At 38.6% G+C, this 27500-nt stretch overlaps 1 protein-coding gene across 1 annotated transcript in view; it reads left to right on the top strand.

Annotated features, from left to right (window-relative positions):
* The window catches only part of TMEM245 (transmembrane protein 245), an 88614-nt gene extending 61627 nt beyond the window's left edge, over positions 1-26987 (top strand). The window contains exons 14-17 of the mRNA XM_075084409.1: positions 17925-18025; positions 19874-20048; positions 22866-23060; positions 24002-26987. Of these exons, the coding sequence (XP_074940510.1) occupies positions 17925-18025; positions 19874-20048; positions 22866-23060; positions 24002-24047 (517 nt within the window). The 3' untranslated portion in view covers positions 24048-26987. The remainder of the gene's footprint in view (positions 1-17924; positions 18026-19873; positions 20049-22865; positions 23061-24001) is intronic.
* The last annotated feature ends 513 nt before the right edge of the window (positions 26988-27500 follow it).

Below are 27500 nucleotides of genomic sequence, written 5' to 3'. Positions count from 1 at the left end.
GCTGTAGTGAATACTAGTATTTTATAAAACTGACACACCCATCACATCCCTAACCCACCAGGAAGCAGTGTTTTTGCAGCTATGTTGGTATTAACAGCTAGTGCAGCTCAGTAGGAGCAGATTCATACAGCAAACAGTTGAAATGGAGGACCTGACACCTGTTCTGTACTTATTTCAGAGTTATTTAGTTTGAACTATTTTTAGTCTAATCCTGGGGACTAAGTAGCCATTTTCAGCTGGAGTGTATTACATATGTTCCTGGAGTGCATTTTCCAGTTCAGTTTCATCAGAGAAATCTAGTTCATGATCTCCATGAACCAAATTACACCGACGGGAACAACAGGGGCGCGCTCTCCTTATCCCACTTAAAACACTACTGTACTGCACCTCCAGAGTTCATCCACAGTGTTTCATGCTTAGTTACCATTCTTATGTTCCACCTCTAAACTACTACAGTAACTGAAGGAGGATTTTTTTGTGTGTTTAAGTATGGTTCGCTGAGATTTCACAAAAAAAGCAATTTTTGGGGTGGTACAGTAATGTATTTCATTCATCACAGATGAATGAAACTGTCAGCTTTCACCTGTTAGAAGCTTGAAACTCTCACGTGTTGGTAACATAATAAATTGATTTTAAATAAGGTATTTAAGTCATAGCTCATTTTTTTAAAAAAAACAAACCAGGTGGACTGGGCAAAGTCAACAGACTCCATGCTAAATTTTGTATAGCCATTGTCTCTTACACCACTGTGTTTTGTGTCATCGTGTGCATACATACAAAACATGAATAGACTTTAAACCGGTGCTGTATTAAAACTGCTTTCTAAACTCATTGCCAAAATATTTGCCATTGTTCATTCTTAGGTGTACTTCACAAGTGAGCGTTGTTATCTGTTGCCGGAATTAAGCTGTTTCTGGGTACATTTTAAGAATGAGAGGGTCATGTCATGCTATGTAAGATCTTGAAGAAGAGGGATAACCACTGTAGTTGTTTGAAATGAAGGGACAATCCAGGTAAAAAGCAACAAATTCGGAATTCTGCCAAAAAGTTAATAAAACCCTTTTCTTGAGTGACTGCTATTGAGTTTTCATTGATCATGTGGTTAATATCTGTCTCTTCTGAAGAATGCGAGCAGATTTTAAAACTGAAACTTGTCTCACAAATCGTTCTCTCCAGCCCATGGCAGAGGGGAACAGTGTCAAAAAATAGGATATGGCTTCTCTGGGCATGGATACTCTGCAAGGAGGATTGTATTAAATGCAATTTTAAGTTTATAGGCCTGGGACATGTGATCCCAAGATATTTGTCAGCGTTAAAATGGTGGAAAGAAAGAAAGAAAATAATGTTAGAGAAGCCATAGGAAAATGAGTAGGAAAGAGCCAGCATGCTAAGGTAGCCTGAATCAATCATCCATATTTGTTTGTTTGGAATAGCCTGTACTTGGTGCCTTATTTGATGAATTATTTGGAATGCTTCTTCTGAGATTTGCAGAAGTTCCTCTCTCTTGCTTAGTTGTACCTAAGGATTTATCATAATGCTTCTAGATTAGCTTGCATTCCCACTCAACACTCACTGTGATCTTCAGTATGTAAATATGAAGAGTATAGTAACAAATGCCCTTGAGTTTATGCATGCCCAATTTGTTACCATATGAAAAAGAATTGCTACTGCAAGCCATTTCTTTTGTCACAAATTAGCAGCTATCCTTCGTCTTTGAAGATGAGTTGTTGCTAGAGGGGTAGGAACCTAAAAATGGCTTGTTCACCTCATCTATAAAAGATATGCAAAATGGATGTTAATGCTTGGTGGTAGGATGGGAGGAAGATGCTCTATTTGTATTATGAATTATCAAATAATGAAAATACTATAGACACTTTAATCATTAAACTATGACATCATTACACAACATGAATTCAGCCTCAAAATACTCACGCATTCAAGTTGACCAAAAGTAGAAAGATAAGGTTATAAATCTTGAAAGTCAGCAGCTGTGTTCCAGCTTGCATCACTCTTCAGCAGGGCATAGCATGTGCACAAAGCTAAGAGTGCAGGGGATCTTCCTGGCAAGAGATGCACTTAAATCTCTGTTGTTCATGGACCAAATGACACAAATACTCTTCTTCTATGTTGTCAGTCACTTCTGTTGCTCTTTCACTTAAAATGTGTTCATGCAAAGCAATAGGAATTTGGGTACAATCAAGGAAGTCTGTTCCTTTTGTGTCCTTTGCCATTTATTTGTGAGAATAAAAGAGCAAGGGGGAAAGAAGAGGAGGACAAACAGCAAATGGTTTCTGTAGCTCAAGTAATCCCTTAACTTGAAGCTGTTATCCAACAAGCACCTAATGAAACTAAGACCTTTTCCCACTGCAGTTTCTCTCATCGGAGCTGTGTTGTGACTTTTGTTGTCCTGAATATAAGTAGCTATGGATTTTGTAAATATTTTTCTAACTCCCTTGGTGTTGAGTTTGCAAAGGCAGTGACAGTTCTCTGTTCACACGGATTGATTTGTGAGCTGTGTTGGGGTAAGAACAGTTTCCAGCCTATTTTGAGCCAAGTGTTGAATCTGACTGTTTCTATCACAATACCTGTGTTAAATTTGCACTTAAGTAGTGGGAGAAAAATGATGCAGCTGTGGTGACGCTGCAGGAGTTTTAAAGAAGTTGAAGGACATCTAAGGGTTACCTGCTGCAAGCCATGGGATGGAATGCCCTCCTGGCATTTCCTGATGGGAAATCTGTTCACCCAGGACACAAGGGAGGCAAAATGCCAGTGGCACGAATCAGGTGGTGGGAACCAGCAGGGGTTAGCCAAGGGCAAGTCATGCCTTGCCTGACCCGAGAGCTTGCTTTGCTAGCCTAGCAGTACAGGGGCAGAGCAGTGAATGACAGATCACTTGGAGGCACAGGAAGGACAAGGTGACATCAGGGAACACCCAGCACAGCTTCACCAAGGACAAGTTGTGCTGGGATGAACATGAGCCTTGTTTTGAGGAGGTGACTGCCCGAGCAGGATGGGGGAGAGCAGTGACTGCCATTTACTCTGACTTTAGGAAGGCCTGTGACACAGCAGCCTCTGTGGTATCCAGATGGGTGAGGCGTGGACAGGAGAAGGGGACTGCACAGTGGAAGGGCCACTGCCTTGTGCTCCGCAGGACAAATCCCACCTATGGGGCAGCTGGTTGTGGTGGTGTGCCTCAGGTCAGTGGTAGGGCTGATGCTGGTGATGGTCTGAAGTAAGGGCCTGGGTGGTAGTGGGACAGGCCACCTTCTGCAAGCTTGTGGGTGTCCCTTCGTGTCTGGGGAAGGCAGGACAGCTCATTTTTAAAGAAGCACAGAGGTTGGGATTGATGCTTGGAGGTCTCCAGTCCAAGCTCTTGCTCAGAGCAGCCCAGTTGGATCCTGTGGCTCAGGACTTTGTTCAGTCATGTTTATATACCCTCAAGGACGGTGGCTCCACATTCTCTCTGGGCCTCTGTGCCAGGCCTGAGCAGCCTCATGGTGACAATCTCTTCTTTTTGTCTAGCTGGGGTTTCTCCTGGGGCTAGTGCCACTTGTTCAGCCATAGTCACCAGTCGGGTCCAGGCCAAAGCCTTCCCTTCTTCATGCAGACCAGAGGCAGCTCCTTCTGTCTGCCCTTGTGTGCCCCTCACCATCTCAAAGGCCTTGGGCTGGGCCCATAACAAATCTCTCCTGGACTGTGGAGAGACCCAGGAGGGTACAAAGGAGTCCAGATGAAGTTTCCAAAGTGCCAAGTAAGAGAGGAGGCATTTTTACTCTTTCTGTTGTTGGTTTAATTTTTCAGAGTTTTTTTCTTTATCGTCCAGTCTTGGAAAGAATTCCTAATGAAACACCTAGAAGGTACCTTAAGGGTGAAGTCAGCACTTCTTCCTGGCAGAGCCCTAGTTTGCTTTTCCAAAGCAACAGCTGTCTCTCTAACATCTTTGCTTGATCTGTTGCTACTCTTTGTGCACTGCCACGGAGTGCCTGGCTTCATCTTCAAGAACCTATTGCTCCTCTAAGACTTTAGACAGGCAGAGGAAAGGGAGGGATGCAAGAAGTGCCTTTGCTCAGGGTGAGCTTCTCCACTTGGGAGCATAATTCAGTTTTTTTAGGCTTTTCCCAGGACAAGGAGGCAAAGGGAAATGGAAGGGATGGCCTGTTGCTGGTTTGGTCTTGCCCCACATTGCGAGTGAATATGATTCTGTTTGTAAGCCGGGCATTTGCCTTTACCCCAGATATCTGCCTTTGATGGAGTTGTCCCAGTTATCACAGGTAAGTCCTGCTGGCCTCCAAACAACCCTCTGGGAGGGGACCAACAGTGTTTGGACTACAGAACGAATGCTGTTTTGCAAACTGTTCATAAATTCCCAATTTTGAGTAACTTGCACGATGAAAATGCTCCTATTATTTTAGAGTAAACACTTGTGCTTTGCTGCCATGTGCCACCTTTGTTCCTCCTGATCGCTTGTGTGTTGGGGAAAGCAGCACTTAATCTGTGTGGGGAGAGAGAAGATCAATATTTCTGTGATGATTCCATAAAAAACAGTAAAAAGCCTGAGAGGAGGATCACTGCCAAAGGCACCTGTGACCGCACAGTTTTCTGACTCATGTGTGAAGTACTGGTGCTACTTCAAATAAAGCAACTCAGAATTCACAATGCCAAATTCCATGCAGGAATTTGATGTGCCATTGCCCGCAAATGAGGTGGGAAATAAAAATTTAGGAAAACGTTAATAATCCTGAATACTGCTAATGTCTCAGTAGCAATACAGTTTCTGTTCTCTAATAGTTTTGGTCTTTCACGCTGAGCTGGTTTATCTCTCTTTTTCTTTGGTTTGCAATCAATCTCGGGTCTTTCTCAGTCCAATTTTAACTCTCCTGGTGTGGCTACACTCTGCTATTTCTCCTTCATAAACTCTCTGTTTGCCCTTTGCCTTTTGTCTCTCCTGATGTTCTGTCCCTCTTTTCCTTCTTAATTTTTATTTTTTCCTGTTTTCCATAACACGTAAGTGAGTATCAGCACAAGAATGCAAAGAATTGTGACAGTAGTGTTGCACTGTCATGGTGTGCAGAAGTCTCCCTTGAACTGGCAGTGGTGTTTAGCAGCCTGTGAATATAGTAAATACGTGATTTTCTTTCACTAAAACTACTAAAAGTCATCTACAGGAAGCAGTGGAGAAAGGGGAATAGGGAGGCGACTGGCGACTGTGGCAGAAGGGTTATGCCAGAGTAGGTTGAGCCACAGGAATTTTCAGCAGCACTCTTGGTCAGGGCTAGCAAGTTTACTTGCTTTAGGAATGTGAGAACCATGTGGACCGGTTTAGTGGATTTAGCTAATCTTAGTTCTCAATACTAGTTAGTGAAATTTTTCATTGTAATTATAATTATATCAACAATGTAGTATTTTGAGGGTTGGTGGGAAATTGTTAGCTGCACATATCAGTGTGAAATTTGCTTTGTTCAGAATGGTTCTGTAAAATCAAGTTAGTTCATAAGTCACCTACCTCACTGCATAAGTAGGAAAATTGTCCTTTACCCCTGAAATAGGGAGGTGGTGTTCTTGTCTGGATCTTTTTTTTTCTTCCTTCCTTCCTTTTTTTATACCCCCCACCCCCCAAATGGATGAAGTAGTAAGTCTCCAATTCACAGGTATCCAAAGTAGTGGCATGCACACCTTTGCCTGAACCATTTTCCTTTCCCTGAGCAGCATGTCGTTCTCTTCCTGAATGCACCATACCCTTCTTCCCTGAAGCTCCCATTCTGCTTGCTCTGGTGGAGATATTGCACATTACTAAGTTGCATGTTGTCACGGCCTCAGTGCAATTTAGTGTGTGCGATACTTTCACATGAGTGCATGCACACGGGTATGGCTGTGGCTTAAAGCTACTGCAGCTTTCAATTTTGGTGGGGCCTAATTACATTGTAAAATGGCCTTAAAATCAGATCAGTATTTTGAGTAATGCCTTGAAACGTGTTAGTGGAAGTTTGTTCTGTAATGCCAGGAAGATGAGTACTGTTTGTTTTCAGTTTGAGAAGGGCTATCATTATTTGCTTCATTTTCTTCATTTGCCATGTGCACCTCAAATTTGATCAGATTTTTCATTGGTTATATAAAAGTTACTTAAAATATTAGGTATTTCTAAAGAGGAAATAGTAATCATATCCTTAATTGAAGTTTACCGGAAAGTCAAAGAGAGATTTTGAAGAAAAGCTACAGTGCCTTGATGGCTGAAATAGGTTCTTATGGGTTTTTCAACTTTTATTTATTAACATTTAAAGAGATCGGAAATGAGCTACCATGCAAACAAACAAGTAAAAAAATCTCAGCTGTTTAAGCATCTAGCTGGTTTGCTGTGGCATCCCAGCAGTAATGATGGAGAAAATGAGGTGGTGATACAATTCCCACAGAAAACAATAATCTTCCAGCATGTTAAGCTAATGCTTAGAAAAAGCAAAATGTGCGATCTTGTTTGTTTTACTGCAACATTAATTATGTCTTTCAGATTAATTTTTTAAAGACAACTGTTAACTGATCACGTTCTGACTGAATTTTTGCATGCAACGTATGTTCTTTAGGAGCAGGAGTATCTCTTGCAGAAATCTCTTGTCTCAAGAATGCATTTAATAAGACCTTACTGAAATGTTATAGGCTTTACTCATGGTATATTTTACGAGATAAGAATAGGATTGAAAATTATTCTGTCTTAATGGAATAATTTTCTAGTCTAAAACTGGGAATAACAGATACTTTTTTTAAATTACATGGAGGAAAGGAAAGCTTCGGTTGAGTTACTGACAAAAAAAGTATGTTGTCTATAAATATAGAAGAGGTCCTGCAATATTTCAGCATGTTTGCAGAACCAAACTGACAGTAACTGTAACCTGATTATCCTAGTGGGATAGACAGCAGTATTTATAAGCTGATTGTTTCAGTAGCAATAACCACGACTTGCTCATACCACTATTTTAGTCTTAAATATTCTCCTATAAGCCAAAAAAAAAAAAAATTTGTCTTTACTTGTATGTACACGTACCAACTGTATGGAGTTAAACAAGGCCAAGTGCTGGGTCCTGCACTTCAGTCACAACCCCATGCAATGCTACAGGCTTGGGGAGGAGTGGCTGGAGAGCTGCCTGGCGGAAAAGGACCTGGGGGTGTTGGTTGACAGGCAGCTGAACATGAGCCAGCAGTGTGCCCAGGTGGCCAAGAAGGCCAACAGCATCCTGGCTTGTATCAGGAACAGTGTGGCCAGCAGGAGCAGGGAGGTGATCGTGCCCCTGTACTTGGCACTGGTGAGGCTGCACCTTGAGTACTGTGTTGGGGCCCCTCAGTACAAGAAGGACATTGAGGTCCTGGAGCGTGTCCAGAGAAGGGTGAAGGTTCCGGAGATCAGGTGTTATGAGAAGAGGTGGAGAGGAACTGGGGTTGTTTAGTCTGAAGAAGAGGAGGCTGAGGGGAGACCTTATTGCTCTCTACAACTACCTGCAAGGAGGTTGTAGCGAGGTGGGTGTTCATCTCTTCTCCCAAATCACTAGTGATAGGACAAGAGAAAATGGCTTCAAGCTGTGTCAGGGGAGGTTCAGACTGGATATTAGGAAATACTACTATTGTTGTCAATATTTCAATACTACTATTGAAAGGGTTGTCAGGGATTGGAACAGGCTGCCCAGGGAAGTGGTTGAGTCACCATCCCTGGAGGTATTTAAAAGACGTGTAGATGTGGTGCTTAGGGACATGGTTTTAGTGGTGCACTTGGCAGTGATAGGTTTACAGTTGGACTCAATGATCTTAAGGGTCTTTTCCAACCTGTGTGTATTCGGGGTGTGTGTATTTTCTTTTATATTGAAAATACTTGTTCTTATTAAACACAGCTGTCTGTATATTGCTTTATGTACACGACTTTAAAATGTTATTCAAACAATAATTCAAAGAAAAACAGGTATCCAAAGAAAATTTTAGAAAATAATTGATTTGCTCATGCTTAATCTTTACTCTTTTTCCCAATTTACCTGAAACTGTGAAAAAATGTTTGTTATTGTACACACATAATTTGGGTCATGCATGTTACAAAGTCTGTAGGAATTTTAGAGTTTACTACCCTGAATTCACAAGGTTATATAAGTGCATAATGTGATGCTGAAGCACACAGTTCTGTTCTGTACACCATGCAGACTGATATAGTGTATTTTGAAACGCATTGACTGGTTATTGAGGGCTTCCTTGTTTTATATCAGGCAGTGCCAATATTCTGCCATTTGCTTCTTTCATATTCCAGATGGCACATTTTGTATGTTATAACAGCAGTTTCTCTTAGTGCCTTTTTTGTAGTTTATAATTCTGTGACTGTACATTTTGTTTAAGACTGAAGGTATCTGTAAATGTGTAGAGGATGTGGGTTATTGTGTGTGTCTGTGTGTGCACTTCTAAACACATCGGCCGATTTGCATGCAATCTTTAAGAATAATGTAACTACACCGCATCTTAGATACTAGTCTTTTAATTACATATTGCACATAACGCAATTACACATATAGGCTGCTTTTTCTACAACATCAACTTTTAAAAACAGTTATTTGTATGTCAGGACTTACAATCTTTATTTGAATGAAAGTTTAGTTGGTATGTGACACAGACTGTATCATTAAGAACAGTGACACTTAACTTGCACCTGGAATTCAGTTCAGCCAGTTAGTTTTTCTCTTTGCCTCTAAGGCAGGCCTAGTAGCTAACTGGGAGGGATGGAAGGACAAGGATTGCTGAAGGAATTAGATCTTTTCCCTATATATTTATTATCAGGCATTTCTAAGAATAAAGGGATACTGTAAGAATTAATTTTAATATAACATATTGCAGGAGTCTATGCTTGCGTGTCTAATAATTCTTTATGTGTGTAGTTAAGGTTGCAGTATATATTATTATAACCTTAGTTAGATTTCTGCTATTCAAAATACAGATTTATTGTTGTCTAAGAAGGCAGCATGAAGTCTGATATAAAAAAGGATTTCCTGACATCTCAAAGATTTCACATCGCAGCTTTAGCTCTTTGCTTTTTTGTCATATTAGGTCGAATTATAAGGTCAGTTCTCTCTACCAGCATAAGCAGTCAAACTACCCTCTTCTCTGTGCTTGTGATTCATAATTTTATAATAGTAATAATCTGAACAGAATGGGAGTTTCTTAATAAAAGACTGCAATGGATTTTGAGCTTTATTGAGTCCAGCTAGCTGTTGCTCTCATTCACGAACTTTTCAAGCTAAAACAGGGATCTAAAAGAATTACATCCTTACAAGTAGTGTGGAGAATAATAAATGTTCAATGTACAGTAACAGCTAAGAAAGGCTTGAGTAAGGCTAAAGGGAAGACCGCATGGTGGAACAGCAAAGTAACAAAAGCCACAGGAAATGAAAAACTGTCCTTTCCAAAGCTGAATTTTTAGCTAAATGAAGAAAACAGAAGGATCATAAACTTTAGCAGATTAGAAATAGGCCTAAGGAGGGAAGGGGGGAGTTTGATTCATTTGCTCAAAGCTCCAGTAAATGCTATTAAACCAAAATAACATTTTTCGTATGCAGCAGAAGCAAGAAGCACTTGGGGGCTGAGGGATGACAAGGAGTACTCAGCAACAACAAGGCTGCTGCAGGCTGTTGTGGGGGGAGGTAAATTGATGCTGTGTTGTTCATTGCTGTGAAGGTAAGTGGAGGGAGTCACATTGTAAAACCCTTCTTTTGGGTGAGCTGCAGCAGGATCTCTCAGAAATTACAGTGACTGTAGAAGACGTTGTAGAAGAAACAGATGAAATGAGCAACAGCAAATTGCTGAGGGTGGATTATATTAACTCACCAAAGAAAACTCAAAGGCAAAATTAAAAAAAAGTTCCAGGAAGTGCAGGCATGTGGGTTGGACGTCAGTACTGTGCAGCTTAGTAGGAATTGAAGTTAAGGACATATCAGCACCTGGAGAATATTATTTAGTTGCAGAGAATCGATGGAGTTTTCACAGAGACAAGTTCTGCCTTAATCTCATGTCTTTTGAAGTGGTCAGCAAGCAAGGCCATTAAGTTGATCAGACTGCTATGTTCTACTGAAGTTTCATAAAGGCTTTTTACAGCATGTCTTTCCAAAGACTTTCAAGGAAATTAAGTAGTGATAATAGAGAAGGTTTCTGCATGAATAAATAGTCAGTTAAAAAGATAAGAAAAAGAGGGCAAGAATAAATGATAGTGTTGAGGTAGGGACCTCTACTATCATCTATTCATAATTGTCCTGGGAAAGAATTAGAAAGGGACACCATACTGATGCTGCAAAACTATTTGAGCTAGTAAGAATGAGGACTGATTATGCAATTGCAGCAGGATTGTAGATAACCTCAGAAGACAGCAGTGTCTGGGGAACAAAATGGCCGATGAAAAGCAGTGTAAATGAAAGTGATGCATGCAGGTGAAAACCAGTCGTAACTTCACACATAAACTGAGGGCCTCTGTGCTGACTTTTACCACCTGGGAGCTATATTTTCAGGTAGGCATGCTAGCTCAGTGCTTGGTAACGCTTAGAGACATCTGCCAGGCGTATCAAACAATAAGATTTGTTACAACAGACATAGAAACACAAAATGTTACTCCCGTTGTATGAATCTATGGTTTGCCTATACCCTGAATTACTGTGCACCTTTCTGCTTCCTGCATCTCAGAAAGCTAGGAGGGCAGTAAGACTGACTAGGGGAATTAAGGTATGCATCAGTTTCTGTACGAGGAATGACTCAGCTGGTTAGGACCCTTCAGCCTGGAAAAAGGATGTTACACAATTGAGGCTTGCAAAATCAGAACCCATGTGTAAAGGACGACTGGTGTTGGGGTGCTCATGGTCTCTTCCAACATAAGATCTTGGGATTGTCAAAAAGCAAGCAGGCAGTTTCAAAAAACAAGAAAGGTGTGTTGGTTTATGCAACACACAGTAGACATGGGGAAGGTCTTGCCAAAGAATGTTGGAGTTGCAGCAACTTGCAGAATTGGACAGAGCTAAGAGCAGATATTAATTGAGGATTACTAAATAGACAGCCTGCATCACGTTCGTGATATCCCCGAGGTGGAAATAGAGGCTGGAAAAATCTTCAGGGGGATTAAGTGTGTGTGTTCTGTTTCTTTTGTTCCCTTAGCATCTGCTTCTGGCCTCTACTGGGGATGGGATGCTGGGTAGACAGACCTTTGGTCTGTACTAGTTTGGCGCTTTTGTATGTTCTGTTCCAAGATCCATTTTAAGAAGAGTTAGGTGTTGTACCTTAGTAAGCGTCGTGGTCGTCTCATGATAAAAATCTGGAAATGTTAGAAATAGTTCGATTCAGGAATAACTAATGCTTTCAAAAGTACGCTTCTCAGAATAATTGTAAGTTTATGTGTGACTAAAACAGGCCAAAATAGTAATTAGAAAATAATTAAGAATATTATGAATATGAAAGCATTGCAAAGAAATAATCAGATGTAGAATTCCTTACAGGTTGGACTACATGTTAATTGTTCTTTTCCAGAGAATATAGACATTTCTCTGTTAGAGAAGAAAGTCAGTTTGCCACTCTGTCTTTTGGGCTAGTTGTCATCGTTTAAAAGTCTGAAGTTTTGATACAGTCACCATCTTACCTTGAGAGGTATAATATTTGCATCAGTTACACCATCTCAAGGACCTATGCTTTATTCAAAACTATATCACTTTATCTGATTAGTGTCATTACTAGCTTTCATATGTTGGAGCTGTTACCTCTATTTGTTCAGTTCTGTCATTCTTACGGAGAAATTCATTTCAACGGCAAAAACTGTTGAAAACTTGTCAAGGAGTCATCTCTGAATCATTTGTATGTTTGTATTGCTCCTGAGATGATCTTACTCTGTCAAGAAACACTTACTGCCACTTCTGCTTTATTCATAGCAGGAATATATCTTGGTGCTCTTTGCTTATTTTCCTGTGTCATTTGAAACTGAAAAATAATGAGGGTCTTTTTTTATTCCTAAAAGAACAGAACCCTTAAAGAAAGTCAAAGAACAGCTTAAGAGGTTTTTTGCAAAAGGACTTCTTTGAGTCATTTCATTCTTCAGTGTTCTCCTGGTGATCCCTTGAAATTTGGGGGATCATTGTAGAAGAGTAATACTTCAGTCTTTTTAAGATAATAGCTTCCCTTTGATTGTCAGTGGTAGCTTGTCTTTTACAATGCATCTTGGTGGTGTCTGAGGGAAGAAAATGCATTATTTGGTTTTGAAGTTCTGGTGACAGCGGCTCTTCGTTTCAGCTGGGATAAGACAGCACTACTGTGCAAAGAAGAGTTCCTGCCCTCCAGCCGTGAGCCTGCTGGCTTCTTTCCTGGTCGGAACACAGCTGTTTATGCCACTGCTCTATGAGTTGGATGGCTAGCAGAGATCTGAGCTAGTTAGTTAAAACTGACCTAGTGCAAAAAAAAAAAAAAATTATTGGCTGAATTAGTTGTAGAAACTGTCATGGCACACAAAAGAGACTCTGCTGGCAGGTAGGCTGAGGAAGGGTAGCCTGGGGCAGAAATGAATGCTTGAGAACAGGGGAATGGGAGGGCTCTTTTCCTGTGGTAGTGTTGAGTTAACCTGGTTTGAAATAAACTGTGAAACTGTGCTGTGAAGTTTGGAATGCACTGCATCTGTTTTTGTACCTTGAACCCTCTACTTTTAAGATGTAAAGGTTGTATTCTCAAAAGAAATTGAACAGCTGGAGTTTCTTAAAGCATAATTTTGAATTTGTCAGCTCTGTATACAGGAATATTTTGCAACAAAGATACAGTACAGTCCCTGTAATGTCTGCTTAGAGAATGTGGGAAGATACCAAACATCAGTGGTGTAACGAAGATGATGAAAGAGTGAAATTCTGTTTCTGATAGTATTTTTGGGTTAGGGTGTTCCTGTTAGCAAACTTGTGTTCTAACTGGATTGTAAACTACTGTAAGTCTTGTGAAGTGTTTTGTTAGGGAAATGCTAATTCTTGCAAACGTTTCCAAAGACAAATGTCACTTTTGTCTGGTTTTTACTCTTATGCCCATTCAGCGGCCAGGGTAAATATGCCTTCATTGTAAATTTAGTATAGTAACCAGAAAACCTCTCATCTGAACTTATTATATGCTTACCCTTATCTTTCTGGAAACTCCATTTTCTCATAATTTCAGCCCCTATGCTCTTCTTTCCTCCAGTGCTCTGGGAACAGACACATCTAGAAAATCAAATTAACTCTGAGGTCGAAAAATGAATGCTCTGAGGTATGTTCTGCATCGCAGGAGTCTTCACTTTTCTGCCTCTTTCCTTTGAACTGGGGTTGTTGCAGCATTAGGCTGACATTTTTGAGATTTCATCATGTCACTAATGGTGAACAGACCTTACCTGCAAGCTCTGTGAATTGAACCTGAATTCAGTTGGACGTAGATTTAAGGTAAAATTCATTAGAAGCAAAGGGGAAGCTGTAGCCTTTTTATGGCAAATCAGTAAAAGTGAAAAAATACACACTAAAATCCACAAAACCCATAAAATGAAAAGGTGGCATTTTCGCTTGTGATATCTACAAGCAGATTCCCTAGCTTTTCAGTGAAGTAGAAAGAACTTCACAAAAAAAATTTAGGCCAGCTGTGCAGAAACACTTGACAATTTGACAGAAGTTTCTTCATTTTTAATCTGAATAATGTCAAGTATGACCCACGTCCTTGGGATTTTTTTTAATTTTACATGTTTTTCAAAGCTTAGTAAAATGGAGTGTGTGTGTCTAAGTATGCCTTACACCAAAATGCCATGGAGTGCTCATAAATTGCACATTTGCAGATGACAGCTCTTGCAGGTAAAGTGGTTCATCCAGATACAGTTCCAAAGTGAGACATGAGCAGCAATTGGATTTTCTGATTTCTGAAGCATACAATTACTTTTGTATATAAAAGGAAACTGTATGTGTGCAAATAACATATTAAGAGGTGAAATTAATTTACTGTCATAATTTCATCAGGAAGGGCTGCATTTTACAGATGGTAATAAGTTCATTAGCATTTGCACTAGCATACCGCATTATCTTTAAGATCTGGTATCACAGTTGCAGAGAAGCTGAAGCATACTGTTGATGAAGATTCTGGTTAGTGTTTTCAGCATAATTTTTTTAGCTGCTTTAACCATGAAGTCAAATGGATATGAATTTCTAGAGCCTTTAAGATCTGATTCTTAGTTTTTCTGACAGGAGTAACAAACATAAGCCTTCAGAGACTTCAGAATTCTCCTTGGCCACAGTTGCCACAAAGTAGGGTACCCTGTGCATTTTTTTCTGACTAATTGAGGCCGTCACAAAGAAAGGTGAAGGAGAGGAGGAGAATGAAATCAAGTATAGCCTCCTCTCGCTTCCTGCTTGACCACTGGCACCTCACGGCTTCTCAGCACTGTGTGATGTCTTCTCCTTTCAGCTTTTTAGTTGTGTGCGCTACATGCAAGGAGCTATAGAGATGCCCTACTGTTCTACAGTCTTTTAGAGGTATATGCTATTTTGCTATTGAAACAAATTACATGTCAACTTGCAGAATGGCATCAGACCAGGACATGTGGGTCCATGATGGACTTTTCTGTTATTCTGCTAGTGCATCTATAATGAGTAATGGAGTTAACAGTGTAAAATTTTCTTATAAGCTGCATGACTACATCAGCAGAAGGCATGGCAGAACTTGAATTTAAATTTGAATAAAATTAATCTGAGGATGAACTGAAATGTGAAAACTGTGTAAATTAGAATGGCAGTTTTGGATGCTTCCTTATGAATGAGAAGCGGTTTTGCAGTTACTCCCTATCTTAGTTAAATTCACAGCAATTCATTCTGGCTGTTTGAATAATTTTTCTGGTTTGTTGTCTTTCTTTTGGTTACCATAATAAGACTGTCTTCCCTTCTTTTGTAGTCTCTGTGGGAAAATCTAAAATGATTGCTTGTCTAAAAAGTAAGTCTGTCTTGTAGTTGCAGATGGATATTTTAATTTCAAGTGAAGTTGATACTTCAGATACTGCCTCAAGCCAGAGGCCTGCCTCGCCTCCTGTATGCTGAAATGTAATTTTGGGGCATAGTTACAGAATTTAATACTTCGTTAATTTTACCACAGTACAGAAAACTTCTTTATGGGAAAAATAAGGAGATACTTCAAGGACAGTTTTAAAATATTTTTGACAACTGAGATATATTTGTGCCACAGTTCCTGTTTGATTGATAGGAAAAAGATTTACTCGAAGATTTAATTCTAGCATGTTGAAATCTGTGTTCTCATAGATGCTACTAAATATTTAGAGTTAATGTTTCGTTCTAACAAATTGTTCTGGGTATGTTTGGTTTGGTTTTCTTTCTGTTTTGTTTTGGAAGGACCTGACAAATTGCATTAAAAAAAGTTGAAAACTTTGTGTCACCGATGAAGAGTTTCAGAAACTGAGATACCTTCCTTATAGTGCAAAGAGGTTTCTATGGGACAGGTCTAAGATTTAAGAGACCAACAAGGCTGAGGAAGTTGGCCTGACAAAAGCATAAGGGTTTATTGGGAACAAACGTACCTTGGGTGCAACCAGGAGAAGTGATGGGCTTTTTCTGTTGCACCCTTGTGATCATTGTCAAAGACCATGTTGTAACTGTTCATGTTCTAATTTCTTAAAATCCAACCACAGATAATTTGCATGTATGGATTAAATTGGTATTTAGCCCTCAGTTTTTGTAAGGTATCCTTAAATAAAATGTTGATAGATGGATTATTTTCCCCACTTTTTATATGATGTTTATACTTGATGGTTGACAGAATCAGTTTCAACTAATAAACAGGTTCTTGTTACAAAAATATTATACTCCTTTGATATCAGAAAGAGCAGACATTAATTAAATGTCACAGAAAATGCAGAAAATCAAGACTTTTGACTAGCTGAAGTATGAAAACGTCTTGAGTTTTTTATGTGAACTCACGTTTAGCATTCTTACCGTGGCTTTGGTTTCGGAGTCTTCTCTCCTTGCCAAATTTTTTTATGCCAGAAGCTTACTTTTCTTATAACTAAAATACAGGTGAGTATTTCACTCTTCAAAATCTGTAGATTCTATATATTTTGTCTGTGATTTCACATTTTAATATTGTAGAAGTTTATCTAAACTGTGAAGTATTCAGGCTCTTTTCACTGAGGACACTTCATATTTGTAAATATTCTTTCCCCTTCTTCACGCCCCACATATTTGTCTGTCAAAGGTTGGATTTCCTATTTCAGGTCATTTTCCATGTTCCCCTTTCCCTCTTTTTTTTTTTTTTTGGGGGTGTGTGGGGGGGGGGGAATGGGAATGGCTGACAACAGCTGTTCCTGGTTAATCTGTTAAGATATTCTCACATTTTGAACAACAGTGTTGATGTGTGAGGTTTATTATGCACTCATAACTTCCAGTAGGTATATTTTAAATAAGATAATTTTGATTTAGCAGTCATTTGGGAATTTATGTGTGCCTTTAGGTGGGAAAGGAGGGCAAAAATATGCAAACTTCCCACAGAAATAATAATGAAGGTAGTGCCCAAAGAAGCAAAAACTGGGAGTCTTGGAATTCTTGCTGGTAGTTCAGAAGAGAAGATTCTACCTACTAGTTTAATAGCAGAGGCTTATTTTCTAGAAGGCCTTCTCCACTCAACAGAGGAAAGAAACTGTACTCCTACAGTATTTAGTTCCAGAAAGGGCCATTTTTTGTGCAGACAGTGTTCCTCTTCAAAACGCAATGAAAACCTTTCCACTAGTCATCTGGCTCAGTGACTTCTGTTGCATGTTGTCCTGTCCTCTCTGCCTTCCTGCCAGAGTTCCCAAAACTTCAAAGACACAAGCAGTGTGACTGAAAGCATGAAATGCAAAATGGGAAGTTAACATCAGCAAGCTTTGCATTTATCTTTCTTAAGAGGGTGTGTGTGCCACCACTTCTGCAGTGATGCAACTGTTAGGACTGTTCTGAGGAGAGGCACTCAGGGATAATTTAGTTACTTAGATCCAAGCTAAAATAGTGGGTTTTAGAAACTTCATGCCTTTCACAAATAACAGTGAAAGACTGGCATAATACAGTGCCAAGATATACCAGTTTTAGAGTATAATTTTTGTGATTGTACTCCGAAGGCAGAGGTGTTCAGTTACAGAATACTCCACGCGCATAAGTGCGCTAGTGCTGTAAAAATTATACAGTACTTAGCTGTCTGTCTGCTGTCTCCTGAAGCTGTGGTCACACTTAAGAGATGAGAACTTTGTTTTGTGGCCAGATTGTTGGATGTAGATTCAGGAGGACTGAATTAGATTACCAGACTTTCTATTTGGTTTTTAGTAAGCAGCCTAAAAGCTAGGAATATAAAGGTATTTGTTACCGAATTTTAGCCTCAATATGAGGTGAGGTGCTCATTTATTTTCATCTGGAAAGCCATGTAAGTATGTAGAAAAGTAAGAGTTTATGCATCCTGTTTCACTTCACAGATCAGTGGTTTTAATCCAATGAGAATGAGCAGTATAAAATTGTAAGCAGATAAAGAAAGTAAATGAACAGGTAGAAGTGGAAAAGGGCAAAGAAAAAGTGGTTCACACGTTGAATGCTACTGCTTCATATAGATTAAAGGTTACTTTTGATAGAGGATGTGGTCTGATGCTTGAGCAGTTTCTTTCAAGGAGTTTATCCCTGGAACCCATTGTGCAGTAAAGAACAGTCTGGGTTTTTTAGCGTCTAAATACACTAAATGACAGATGTGATGGATGCTTATTCTTTTGATAGGAAACAAATGCACAAAGAGTTTAGTGTTATATTTTGAGATATTTTATTTGTGGCACTAATGGCTTTGCAGTTTTTGAAAGCAGCTTGTGTATATCTTTATAGTACCCAGAATCCTGTTGCCAATAAATTTTAACAGAGTTTCTTTGATTGTTTTAGAGGTGTATTTGATGCTTCCCTCAAAATGGCTGGGTTCTATGGACTCTACACTTGGCTGACTCACACTGTATTTGGGATTAACATAGTCTTCATACCATCTGGTAAGAATTTGAACAATTATCTATTTATAGATAATATTACCTAATTATTTATTGTACAAGATCAGTAGGATTAAATGTTGCTGATAAGATTAGTCTTGAAGTTATTGTTAGAGAACATTAAATCAGAAGCTGGCAACTATCAGAATTAGAGTTGCATAGACAACCTTAATACAGTTGATTTGTGCAAATGTCTTAAGACAGTTTCTAATTACAGGATTGGCTACTTTTTTTAATCATAACGCCTGAGTCTACTGATGAACTCAGCATGTGGTATGAACTTAATGAGTAGCTATTCAGATTTTTTTTTCTGTATTCCCTGTTCATTATGTAACTTCATCTTTATTTCCTGTTTATTGTTCAAACCCCACTATGAAAATACTATGAGTTTAATACTTTTGTGCTATGCATTGTGATTCCAAAGAACTTCTTAGCATTGATTGATTCTTCCAAGTTTAATTTAAACTACCATAGATCTAATTATTCTATGAAGACTGTACAGCTTTTCATAGCTCTTAGTTTCAAAACCTTGTGAATGTATGTAATACTGCTGAAAACTTATTCCAGGGGTGTTTCAGGATGGCCGTGGGTAGGGTGGAGAGAAGCCCCTGATTGCTGTCTTATCTCTGAGCCTTGCCTTTTTCTGTTTTCACAACACATCCCCTGACAGCTGTTTTACTTGTCATGTCTGTTTATTTTGCTGGATGTAATTCTTTCTCCCTTCTATTCAGTCCAAGTCTTTGCAGGTCCTAACTTCATTCTGCCTGCCTTGGCTTTCAGTTCTTCCACAGTTGACAGGTGCTGATTTTTCAAGATGCTATAATGCAGGAAGATGTGGTATCATGAAAATGCACAACAGGCGTGCTTCTTATTCTCAGTACTGTTGCCTGTCTGTATTACCAGCCTCTGGTTTTCTGGTGTTCTTTAATATTAGCTTTGGAAGCAGCTGAACAGTTTTCACTGAAAAATCTTCTCACCTGTTCCTCTTTTGCCTCTCTTCCCCTAAAAATAGTAATAATAGTAGTAATAAAAAAAAAAAAAGTTGTACCTGCATGTACAAGGGAACAAAAGGGTGAAACATAAACCATAATAAAGCAACAAAACCTAATAGAATAGGAACTGGCTGTATTATAAAGTGCAACTACCATAAAGTCATTGGTTGTCGTTAGACCTGCTTAGAAGGTAGTAATTCTTGTTCTTTCAACTACATGCAAAATATTAAAAGTTTTTGCTTTCTGGTTAATGAGACCAAAAAAGAGGGGAAAAAGTCCCCACCAATTACTTTTTCCTTGTTATATTATATTCATTCTTGTTGCATTAAATTAGAAAGTTGTACTGCATCACTTTAGTTTGCAACAGGTATTTGCATAGTCAGAAGGGTGTACGCTTGTATGTACATGTGTGCATACAGAAATACAAAGGTAATGGATTTTATATTTGCCTGGTTTCTCACAGTACTACCTACATTATTATGGTTGACTGCAGGAGATCCAGTAAGTTACAATGAGACTTTGCTCATATACTTTCTTGCTCACAGTTGCTAATTTGTAGTTACATAAAATTTTGAAATGTGCATGATTGGTATAACTTTAAATTCTTCTGACCTGATTCCTCTTTTGGAAGTAACACCTTATGAGCTTTTCTGTACGGGGAATAATGTAATCTTTTTTCATCTAAACCACAGCTATAAAACACCAAGAGTCTTTTGTGGCACTTCTTCAGTGTCTTATTTACAACAGTTGATAGAAGTGGGAGTACTGGTGTGGGAAAAGCGTCAGAATTTAACTGTCAATATATTTGTGAAATAAGTTTCTCTGGTCTTTTTCTCACCTCTGCTTTTGCGTGCTCTAGCATTAGCAGCAATCCTTGGAGCAGTGCCATTTCTGGGGACGTACTGGGCAGCCATCCCTGCGGTCCTAGATTTGTGGCTTGTGCAAGGACAGGGATGCAAAGCCATTTTGCTCTTGGTTTTTCACCTCTTGCCAACCTACTTTGTAGATACAGCAATTTATTCAGATATATCAGGGTAAGTACACTGAAGACTTTTTAAAGTTAGTATTGTAAAAATGCGTAACGATCATCAGCGCCTTCAATTAAACTTACTCTTCTGCATGCTTCAGAAAAGTATCTTCAAGCGTAGGAATAGGTGTAGTGATACCACCTCATAGTCAGAAGTCTTACTGGCCTAAGTGCCTTTATTTCCCAGCTTCTTTTCTGTGAACTTTGTCACTTCACAGGTCTTGAACTTGTTCGCAAAGTCAGCAAAATCAACTGTTTTGGCTGCTAGAGTAATTCTAAGAATACCTTTGCTATTTATCTAATCATTGACTGAAGACATGTAGCATTTTCCTTTACATCACCTAATGCCGGATGATGCTGCAGAATAAACAAGAAATCTATGAGCTACATAGTGACCTGAAAAAAAAACCACCTTAATTTTTCAGAATGGATTGTGAGAATTTCGAGGACTTTTTTGAAGCCAGCCTTTGTGTTATGTCACCATATCCCAGTGTAAAAATCTGTTGATTATGGATTGATCTTTAAATGTGTTGAGACAGGTGAAATTGCAAAACTGGAGATAAGCTCTTACTGAGACAGTAGCCAGTGCAGGTTTCCTGTTGGGGGAGGTGGGCACAGATTTTGTGAAGAATCTTTTTAGGTGTTTGGCTGCCTCTGTTGACTTATCTCCTGGTTTCAGCCTGGAGTTTGCACACAGAGAAACTCCAATCTTTGGAGACAAAGTCAACGTCTGCAGTTATCTCTGGAGCACAACTGAAATGTCCACTGTAATTTTCTGCTGCTGAAATATATAGTGAATCCCTTTATGCAATTCAGGTTAGAAGATAAAGCAGTGCTGTTTAACAGAGCTGGCAGAGATATGAACTGTCAAGTTCCGTATGTGCAAGACGTGTTCACAACTATGTACAAAATAGCTGTAAAGTTGTACTCCTCTAGTTACTAATTCAGTCTTGATCATCAGAAACGATCCTGGTAAACCATTTGAATTGAGAGCTTCATGGTTCAGACTTAGGTACGTGCTGGTACAAGTCCCTTATTTGTGCTGATTTTTATTATAGTGGAGTTAATGTAGAAAATGGACATTAAGTGTTTCAGTTCTGTGTTAAGTTAGAAATTAATATTTTTGATCACCAAATATAATTACACTGAACAGAGAGAACATAATGATAATATGCACAATATTAATAATAATTTTTGTAGGCTGTGGCACAAGTTATTTTGCATGATTTAAAGCTAACAGGTGAAGTATAATCAAATTACCTTTTTTTTTCCAACAGTAAATCGTGGCTAGATTTAAGGCTGGTAGCTATTTAACCAGCCAATAATTCTTCTACTTATTAGAATACATTTTTTTGACTGTAGGGGATGCAGGTTCTGTTTACTGTCCAGAAAATATATGTGGCAGGAATAGATTTTTCTGATGGTGGAGCAAAATTGTATTCTTCCCATTAAATAGAACAGTAAGCACCATGCTGTCTCGCAGATTAGATTAAATCTATTTGAAATAACTATAATTAGGTTATGCAGGGTTTTCCAAATGCATTAAATTTATACTGCAGTCCTATTTCATCAGGTGATCTGTTGCTTAATTTTGCAAACTAGCCAGAAGAACATTTAGACTGATGCAAATGCTGGAATAAAAAACTCTTTGAAGTTTTTAAAGGTTTAGACATAAATCATGTGTCTACTGTTGGAGAAACATAAAACTTTAAGGTCAAGTCTGTCCCCTCAAAAAAAAATCTGGCTCTACCAGTAGGTCAAATGATCTAGGTGAGACATGATCGAGGTGTGTGTGATGTACTAGGTCATGTTTCATAGTCTCATTCTGCACACAGTTGTGATGAAGGCAAAGATTGCCAATGTGGGAGTTGGGTAGAAGTCAGGACCACGGTAGAAACCTGGCAGAAACAGGTAGGGCTCTAAACTGACTAGCTGTGGTATCTTCATTCCAGTACACTCAGAATTTAGAGCAACTTCCTGAAAATTGGGTGCTAAGTTTCAACTGTAGCTTTTCTTACATAATTCCATATTACCATTGTTATTTTAGACATAAAGATAAAGCATGATGAGCAAGTTTTGTATAAATGCTGTTGATAGGATTAGTGTCGTGCATCTGAACTGAAATGTGGAAAAGAACAATGGTGTGGCTTACTTCCTGCCGTAATAGCTCTTACTGAAAGCTCCATTGTCTCCAACTTCCCAGTAAATATTAATATGCTCATAAAAATCTGGTTTTGTTTTTCATCAGAAAGCATTAAAAGCTAATGATAGCAAATAATGTCAGAGGTTGTTTTGTAACAAAATGAGAAGACACGACTGTTCATTTAAAGAATATATGCTAACCACTCTTTGAAAGATGCAATGCAAGTTGCTATCATTGTGTAAATACATGTCTTTGCCCAGGGGCACTCATAGTACATGTTGCTAATTGTCTTAAAATTTAACACTTTTTGATCATAAAGCATGAATGCTCTTTGCCATCAATCATCTTTCCATTTTCAAAATGGAAGTGTTTTTGCCGTTGACTCCTTCAGACACTCTTCAGCAGATGTCTATAAAGTAGCTACTCCATTGTGGATATTACCAGCTTTATATGCTATAAAACATTGTTTGATCTGTTGTGCAAATGCAGCACAGAATACAGCTTGGGATATATGTGCAGTCATTCAAACAGCAGTTTGTAGTGTAAATATGGGTATCTGTAGCTAGGTATGTCATTTTCTAAGCTTAATGAAACTTTATGATTTATTCACGTTTCATAATTGATAGTAGTCTTGTTTGTTGTTCTTAATTTAATTTTATTCTGCTTGTGCCATAATTCCAGAGGTGGTCATCCTTACCTGACAGGTCTTGCAGTAGCTGGTGGAGCATATTACCTGGGACTGGAAGGAGCCATCATAGGACCAATTCTACTTTGTATACTTGTGGTTGCTTCCAACATATATAGTGCCATGTTGGTGAGTCCAACAAATTCAGTGCCCACTCCATCACAAGCAGCATGGCCATTACAGATTTACCGGTAAGTTGTAAGTGTCCCATGTGTATGCATTATGTTTTTACATGGATCAGTGTATGTACATATAGGTATAGAGAATGTGTGCTTGAGTTTTATGTGTGAGCGTGCATACATACAGCTATCTTGTATTCTAGAAATGAAGATTATGGTAAAGTAAAATATTCACTGACATGTTTGCTTAATGTCTCTCAGCTTCTTACAGAAGGCTCTTAGAAAATTCACTGATAATACCTTTGTATCCTATAATTTCTATGTTGCCATTGTGCTAGGAAATGATTGAACATCCTTTTTTGTGTGTAAAACTATTATTCATGGATATATAATAGTCAGTGTTCATTGTCCTTAAGAAGTCTGCCTGCAAAAACTGCATTTTTATGTGTTACTGTACAATACTGCAAACTATAAATAAGCATTCTTGATTTAAAAAATAAGATAACATTATATGCCATTATTCCATTAAAAGTGTTGAAGTTACCAACATGGAATATAGAAATGTATCTTTAAACTGTACAGGTAAGGAATGGGATGAATAAACTCCTAATTGAGTACTTAATTAGCGTTAGAAGTCATATTGTGAAGTTATTAATGGCAGTAGCCATTTTAAGGTCTCTACTGTCTTGTTCAATTATATAGGTTAGCTCATTATACAGATACCTTAAAGAGGATTCTGTGCTTGTCAGAAATAATCCTTTGCTTCATTCACATGAGTAATGTTGTCGTCTTTCATATGGGTACTTAGGAGAAAAACCACTAATTGGACCTGTCTGTAGTCTCTGACTTGTAGAAGTTGTGTTCCAAGACTTCCGGCATAGAGAGAGCTTCCCACAGCACGCACAAAAATCTGCATGTGTGTTTGTTTCCGGCTTCATTTGTAGGAAACTAGGCATTTGTAATCACTCAACAGATCTGAGTCTTACTTTTTGTTTTCCCTCCCTGCCCCCCAGGTCATCTAGAGAGAGTCCTGAGGAGACGAAAACAGCTGAAGAGTGATGAAGGTGGTGTGCTGCACCTATTCAACACGAGCGAGTCGCTGTCTTCTGTCTTGAGTTCACAACAGCCATGGCCTTGTGTCCTTTTCTAGCTGTGCCTAGGGGCAGCTCACAGGGAAGCACAGCTTGGGTTTTTAGGAGAAACCGCTTCTCGAACATCTGCTGGCCTTACATTATTGTGCACTTTGCCACTTCAGGAGAGAATGTCTACTTCCCATGGCTTTGCATACGAACACACAGTTCAGCTGCCTTGTTGAAGACCTTGAAGACCTTCTGCCTTCATAAGAAGAATGGGTTAAGAGGACAGGTATATCCACTGGAGTCATTATCTTATCTGCTGAAATGACTAACTTGGCTTTTATTTATTGGGTTATTTGTGTTATTAAATTGTAGTAGCTTTAAGGAAAGCTAATTCCAAAATATTTATTCTCGGTTAATCTGGTGACAAAAAAGGTGTAAACCACTCATCGTTAAATGAAAGTAGAATATAATTATTTGCTGCTCCTCAAAGTATTTCTTTAGAGGCTTTGACCATTGTCTGGAACTTATAATAACATGTAAATATTATCCTCTTATACACACTGAAATTTAATGTTGTTGGAGACTGGCATTTCTAATATATTCCTGAAATTAGTAGACATGCAGATTGGTAAGTGTGGGTTTTCCTCATATTGAAATAGGAGGAGCTGTTTAAGTAGTTTAAATCTTGCCCTCATTTGCAGTGAAATCTGATAGTATTTTGCTGTTCACCCACCATCCCAGTGGAGTCGTCAACTAAATTTAATCAAAGGCCTTAAGTGTTTTCAGGCAGAGGTAATGTACGGTTGTAATGTCTGCTTCCAGTAATAGGAAGAAGTTGAATGGGGATTGTTTAATGTTTCAAATGCTGTGGCTGAGTTCAGTTAACTTTTGAAACAAATCTAAATGTATTTCCGAAGAGGAAGGGGAGAGTTCATGGATTTTGTTTTAGGTTAGTTTGGGGTTTTTTGCCCCCGTAAGCTTCTGGTCAGATATCTTAATAAGATACAAGATATATCATATATATTAAGATATATCTTGGTAAACAGAGTTCTTAAATTCCTGAAATGGTGTGTTGCCTAGGTCACAGCATCAAACCACTCTAGTGCTTTTCTTCCATACATACTTTTGCTTAAATTGCAGTTTTGGTGACAATTAAGGCCTTTTGTATTGATTGTTGAAATATTTGGACACAATGAATCTTTATAAACAGATGCTTTTTATAAATAGGAAGTGTGGGTTTTTGGTAGAAATTTCATACTTGAACAGCTTTTCCACAAATACAGCGAGGCCCTAGGTACACAGTAGCAGATGCACATGCTTAACCAAAGAACCACCTTTCAGTTTCTAGTAACTTCTCTTGCATTTATTTCAGAGTTTGATTATTGAGTTAAACAAAATACAGGCATGCCTTGCATTTATTGTTGATGGTAATGCAACTGTTGGAACAAAAACCTGTTCTTACCTAGGGATAAGGATACCTAAGATTTGTGTGCAAACAGCTCGCAGTAACTTAGAAGTTTGTTTTACTTGAGTTGCAGAAATGCCGATAGATTTGGAAGGCTCCTATTTTCATGATATTGCATGTATTTTTGTGTTGTTTCTAAAACTATGTTGCCATAGAAAGTGATTGGAAAGTACTCTGATACTTACTAAGCAAGAAAGTTCCTGGTATAGGTTTGCAATAAACAGGCTGCCTATTAAGACACAAATAGCCTAGTCCTCAGATTCTTGAAATTAGCTGCTGCAATTTTACTGATGAAATTTTATGCTTAAATGGAGGGTTTCAAGCATGCTGGTCTTGCACTTGCAAACTTGCAGGTGTGGAGGGCAGACTCAGGCTTAATTTAGCATTTTGACTCAAGTTCATTGAAATACAGAAACATCCTATTTGAACATTTTAAATTCTGGAACACCTACACATCAGTTCCAACTAACTGAATAGGAAGCATGTATTGCTTGAATTAAGTAACTGTCCAGTGGTTTAATTTCCTTGGTTTTGTGGATCATTTAAAATCTTTAATGAAACACATTTTTATAATTGTTGCTGGCTAGGGTGGAGGATGACAAAGAACCTGAGGCTGTCCCTGACTATTCCCCCAACATTCTAGCTAGCTCGAATGAGACCACCATGATGCGTAGGAAACTTCTTTATTATATTACTTTTTAGTTTGGAATTTTGCACTGAAATGTTTTGTTCTCATTATGGCTTCTTGTAGGCAGCATTTAAAGATTGCTCGCAAGCAATATGCATCTTTAATATATTTCCCGTTTTCCATAGCTCCTCTTTACTCACTGGTCATCATATGTACATTGTCCACATTTGCTATCCCAGTTATTTCTGAGATAATCTTTCAGATTCCTGTGGTACTCAACAAAGTCACTTTAAAGAGTCATTTTAAAGCATTCTTTTGTTTGTTTTGAAGTTTTCCTCTTCTCTCTCTCTCCCCCTTCACCCAGACTCCTTAGATCAAAGAATGGTCTCTGCTTTGGAGATTAAAATGGTATTTCACACACAGTTATCTTCAATAATGGCAAATCAGTAAAAGCAGCTAAGAAGATATGTTGCTATTTTGAAATGTTCCTTTGCCAATGTGAAGAAAAATTATTTTGTATAGAGAATTCATATCTGATGTAGTCTTGTTAGTTTGCCCTTCTCTTAAACAAGGCTTCATATTGATGCTTCCTGTTCCAAATTCATCGAATTTGGAAGAATTCATGAAGAACCATCCATAGTATAGTCTTTCTTGCTAAATGTAGCTGAAGGAGTTCATGCTATGTGCCATACCTGATTGAAGAAACAATTGTATGGTTCAGTGGTGGTGCGGTCACAGTATACTGCCAAAAAGAAAAGAAAAAAAGAAACAAAACCTCCAATAATATCTTCTTATGATATGAAATATACACTGAATTTTGCCATGTTAAAAAAAAAAAAAAAAAAAACAACCCAAAGCAAAGGACACCGCCTTATGGAAGAGCACACCTTGTTTATTTAGGGTTTATCTTTAGTGTTTAGTTACCAGTAGAAATAGAAAAACTTACCCTTGCGTATTTAACAATCCATATTCTTTTCTGCAGAGACTTGGCCTCTTTAAGAACAGTTTTGTTTAGATCAATCTCACATTAATGTGAAAATAATCAAACTAGTCATTTTGACGTCTCGTCATTGTAACGCACCAGTTCCAGGTTATGTTACCTCACCCGCAAAAGCAAGCAGCAGCTCTCTGGTATAAGCTTTTAGATGGCTTGTGGGTTTCGGGGTGGGGGGGGAAGGGGCGAGGGAGGAACTTCTCACACAGCCTTTTCTGTAGTGGCATTAAATTACAGTTTTCTTAGGAGTGACCATCTTTTTCATAATGCTTATGGGCAGGAAGTTGATGGACCTTAACGTTCCTGTAAACAGTCATTCCAGGAGCAGGTACTTACTTGTATTTAG

The sequence above is a fragment of the Phalacrocorax aristotelis genome, chromosome 2 (genome assembly GCF_949628215.1).
Source record: "Phalacrocorax aristotelis chromosome 2, bGulAri2.1, whole genome shotgun sequence".
In the NCBI taxonomy this organism is placed as follows: domain Eukaryota; kingdom Metazoa; phylum Chordata; class Aves; order Suliformes; family Phalacrocoracidae; genus Phalacrocorax; species Phalacrocorax aristotelis.
This window is presented reverse-complemented; position numbering and strand designations above follow the sequence as displayed.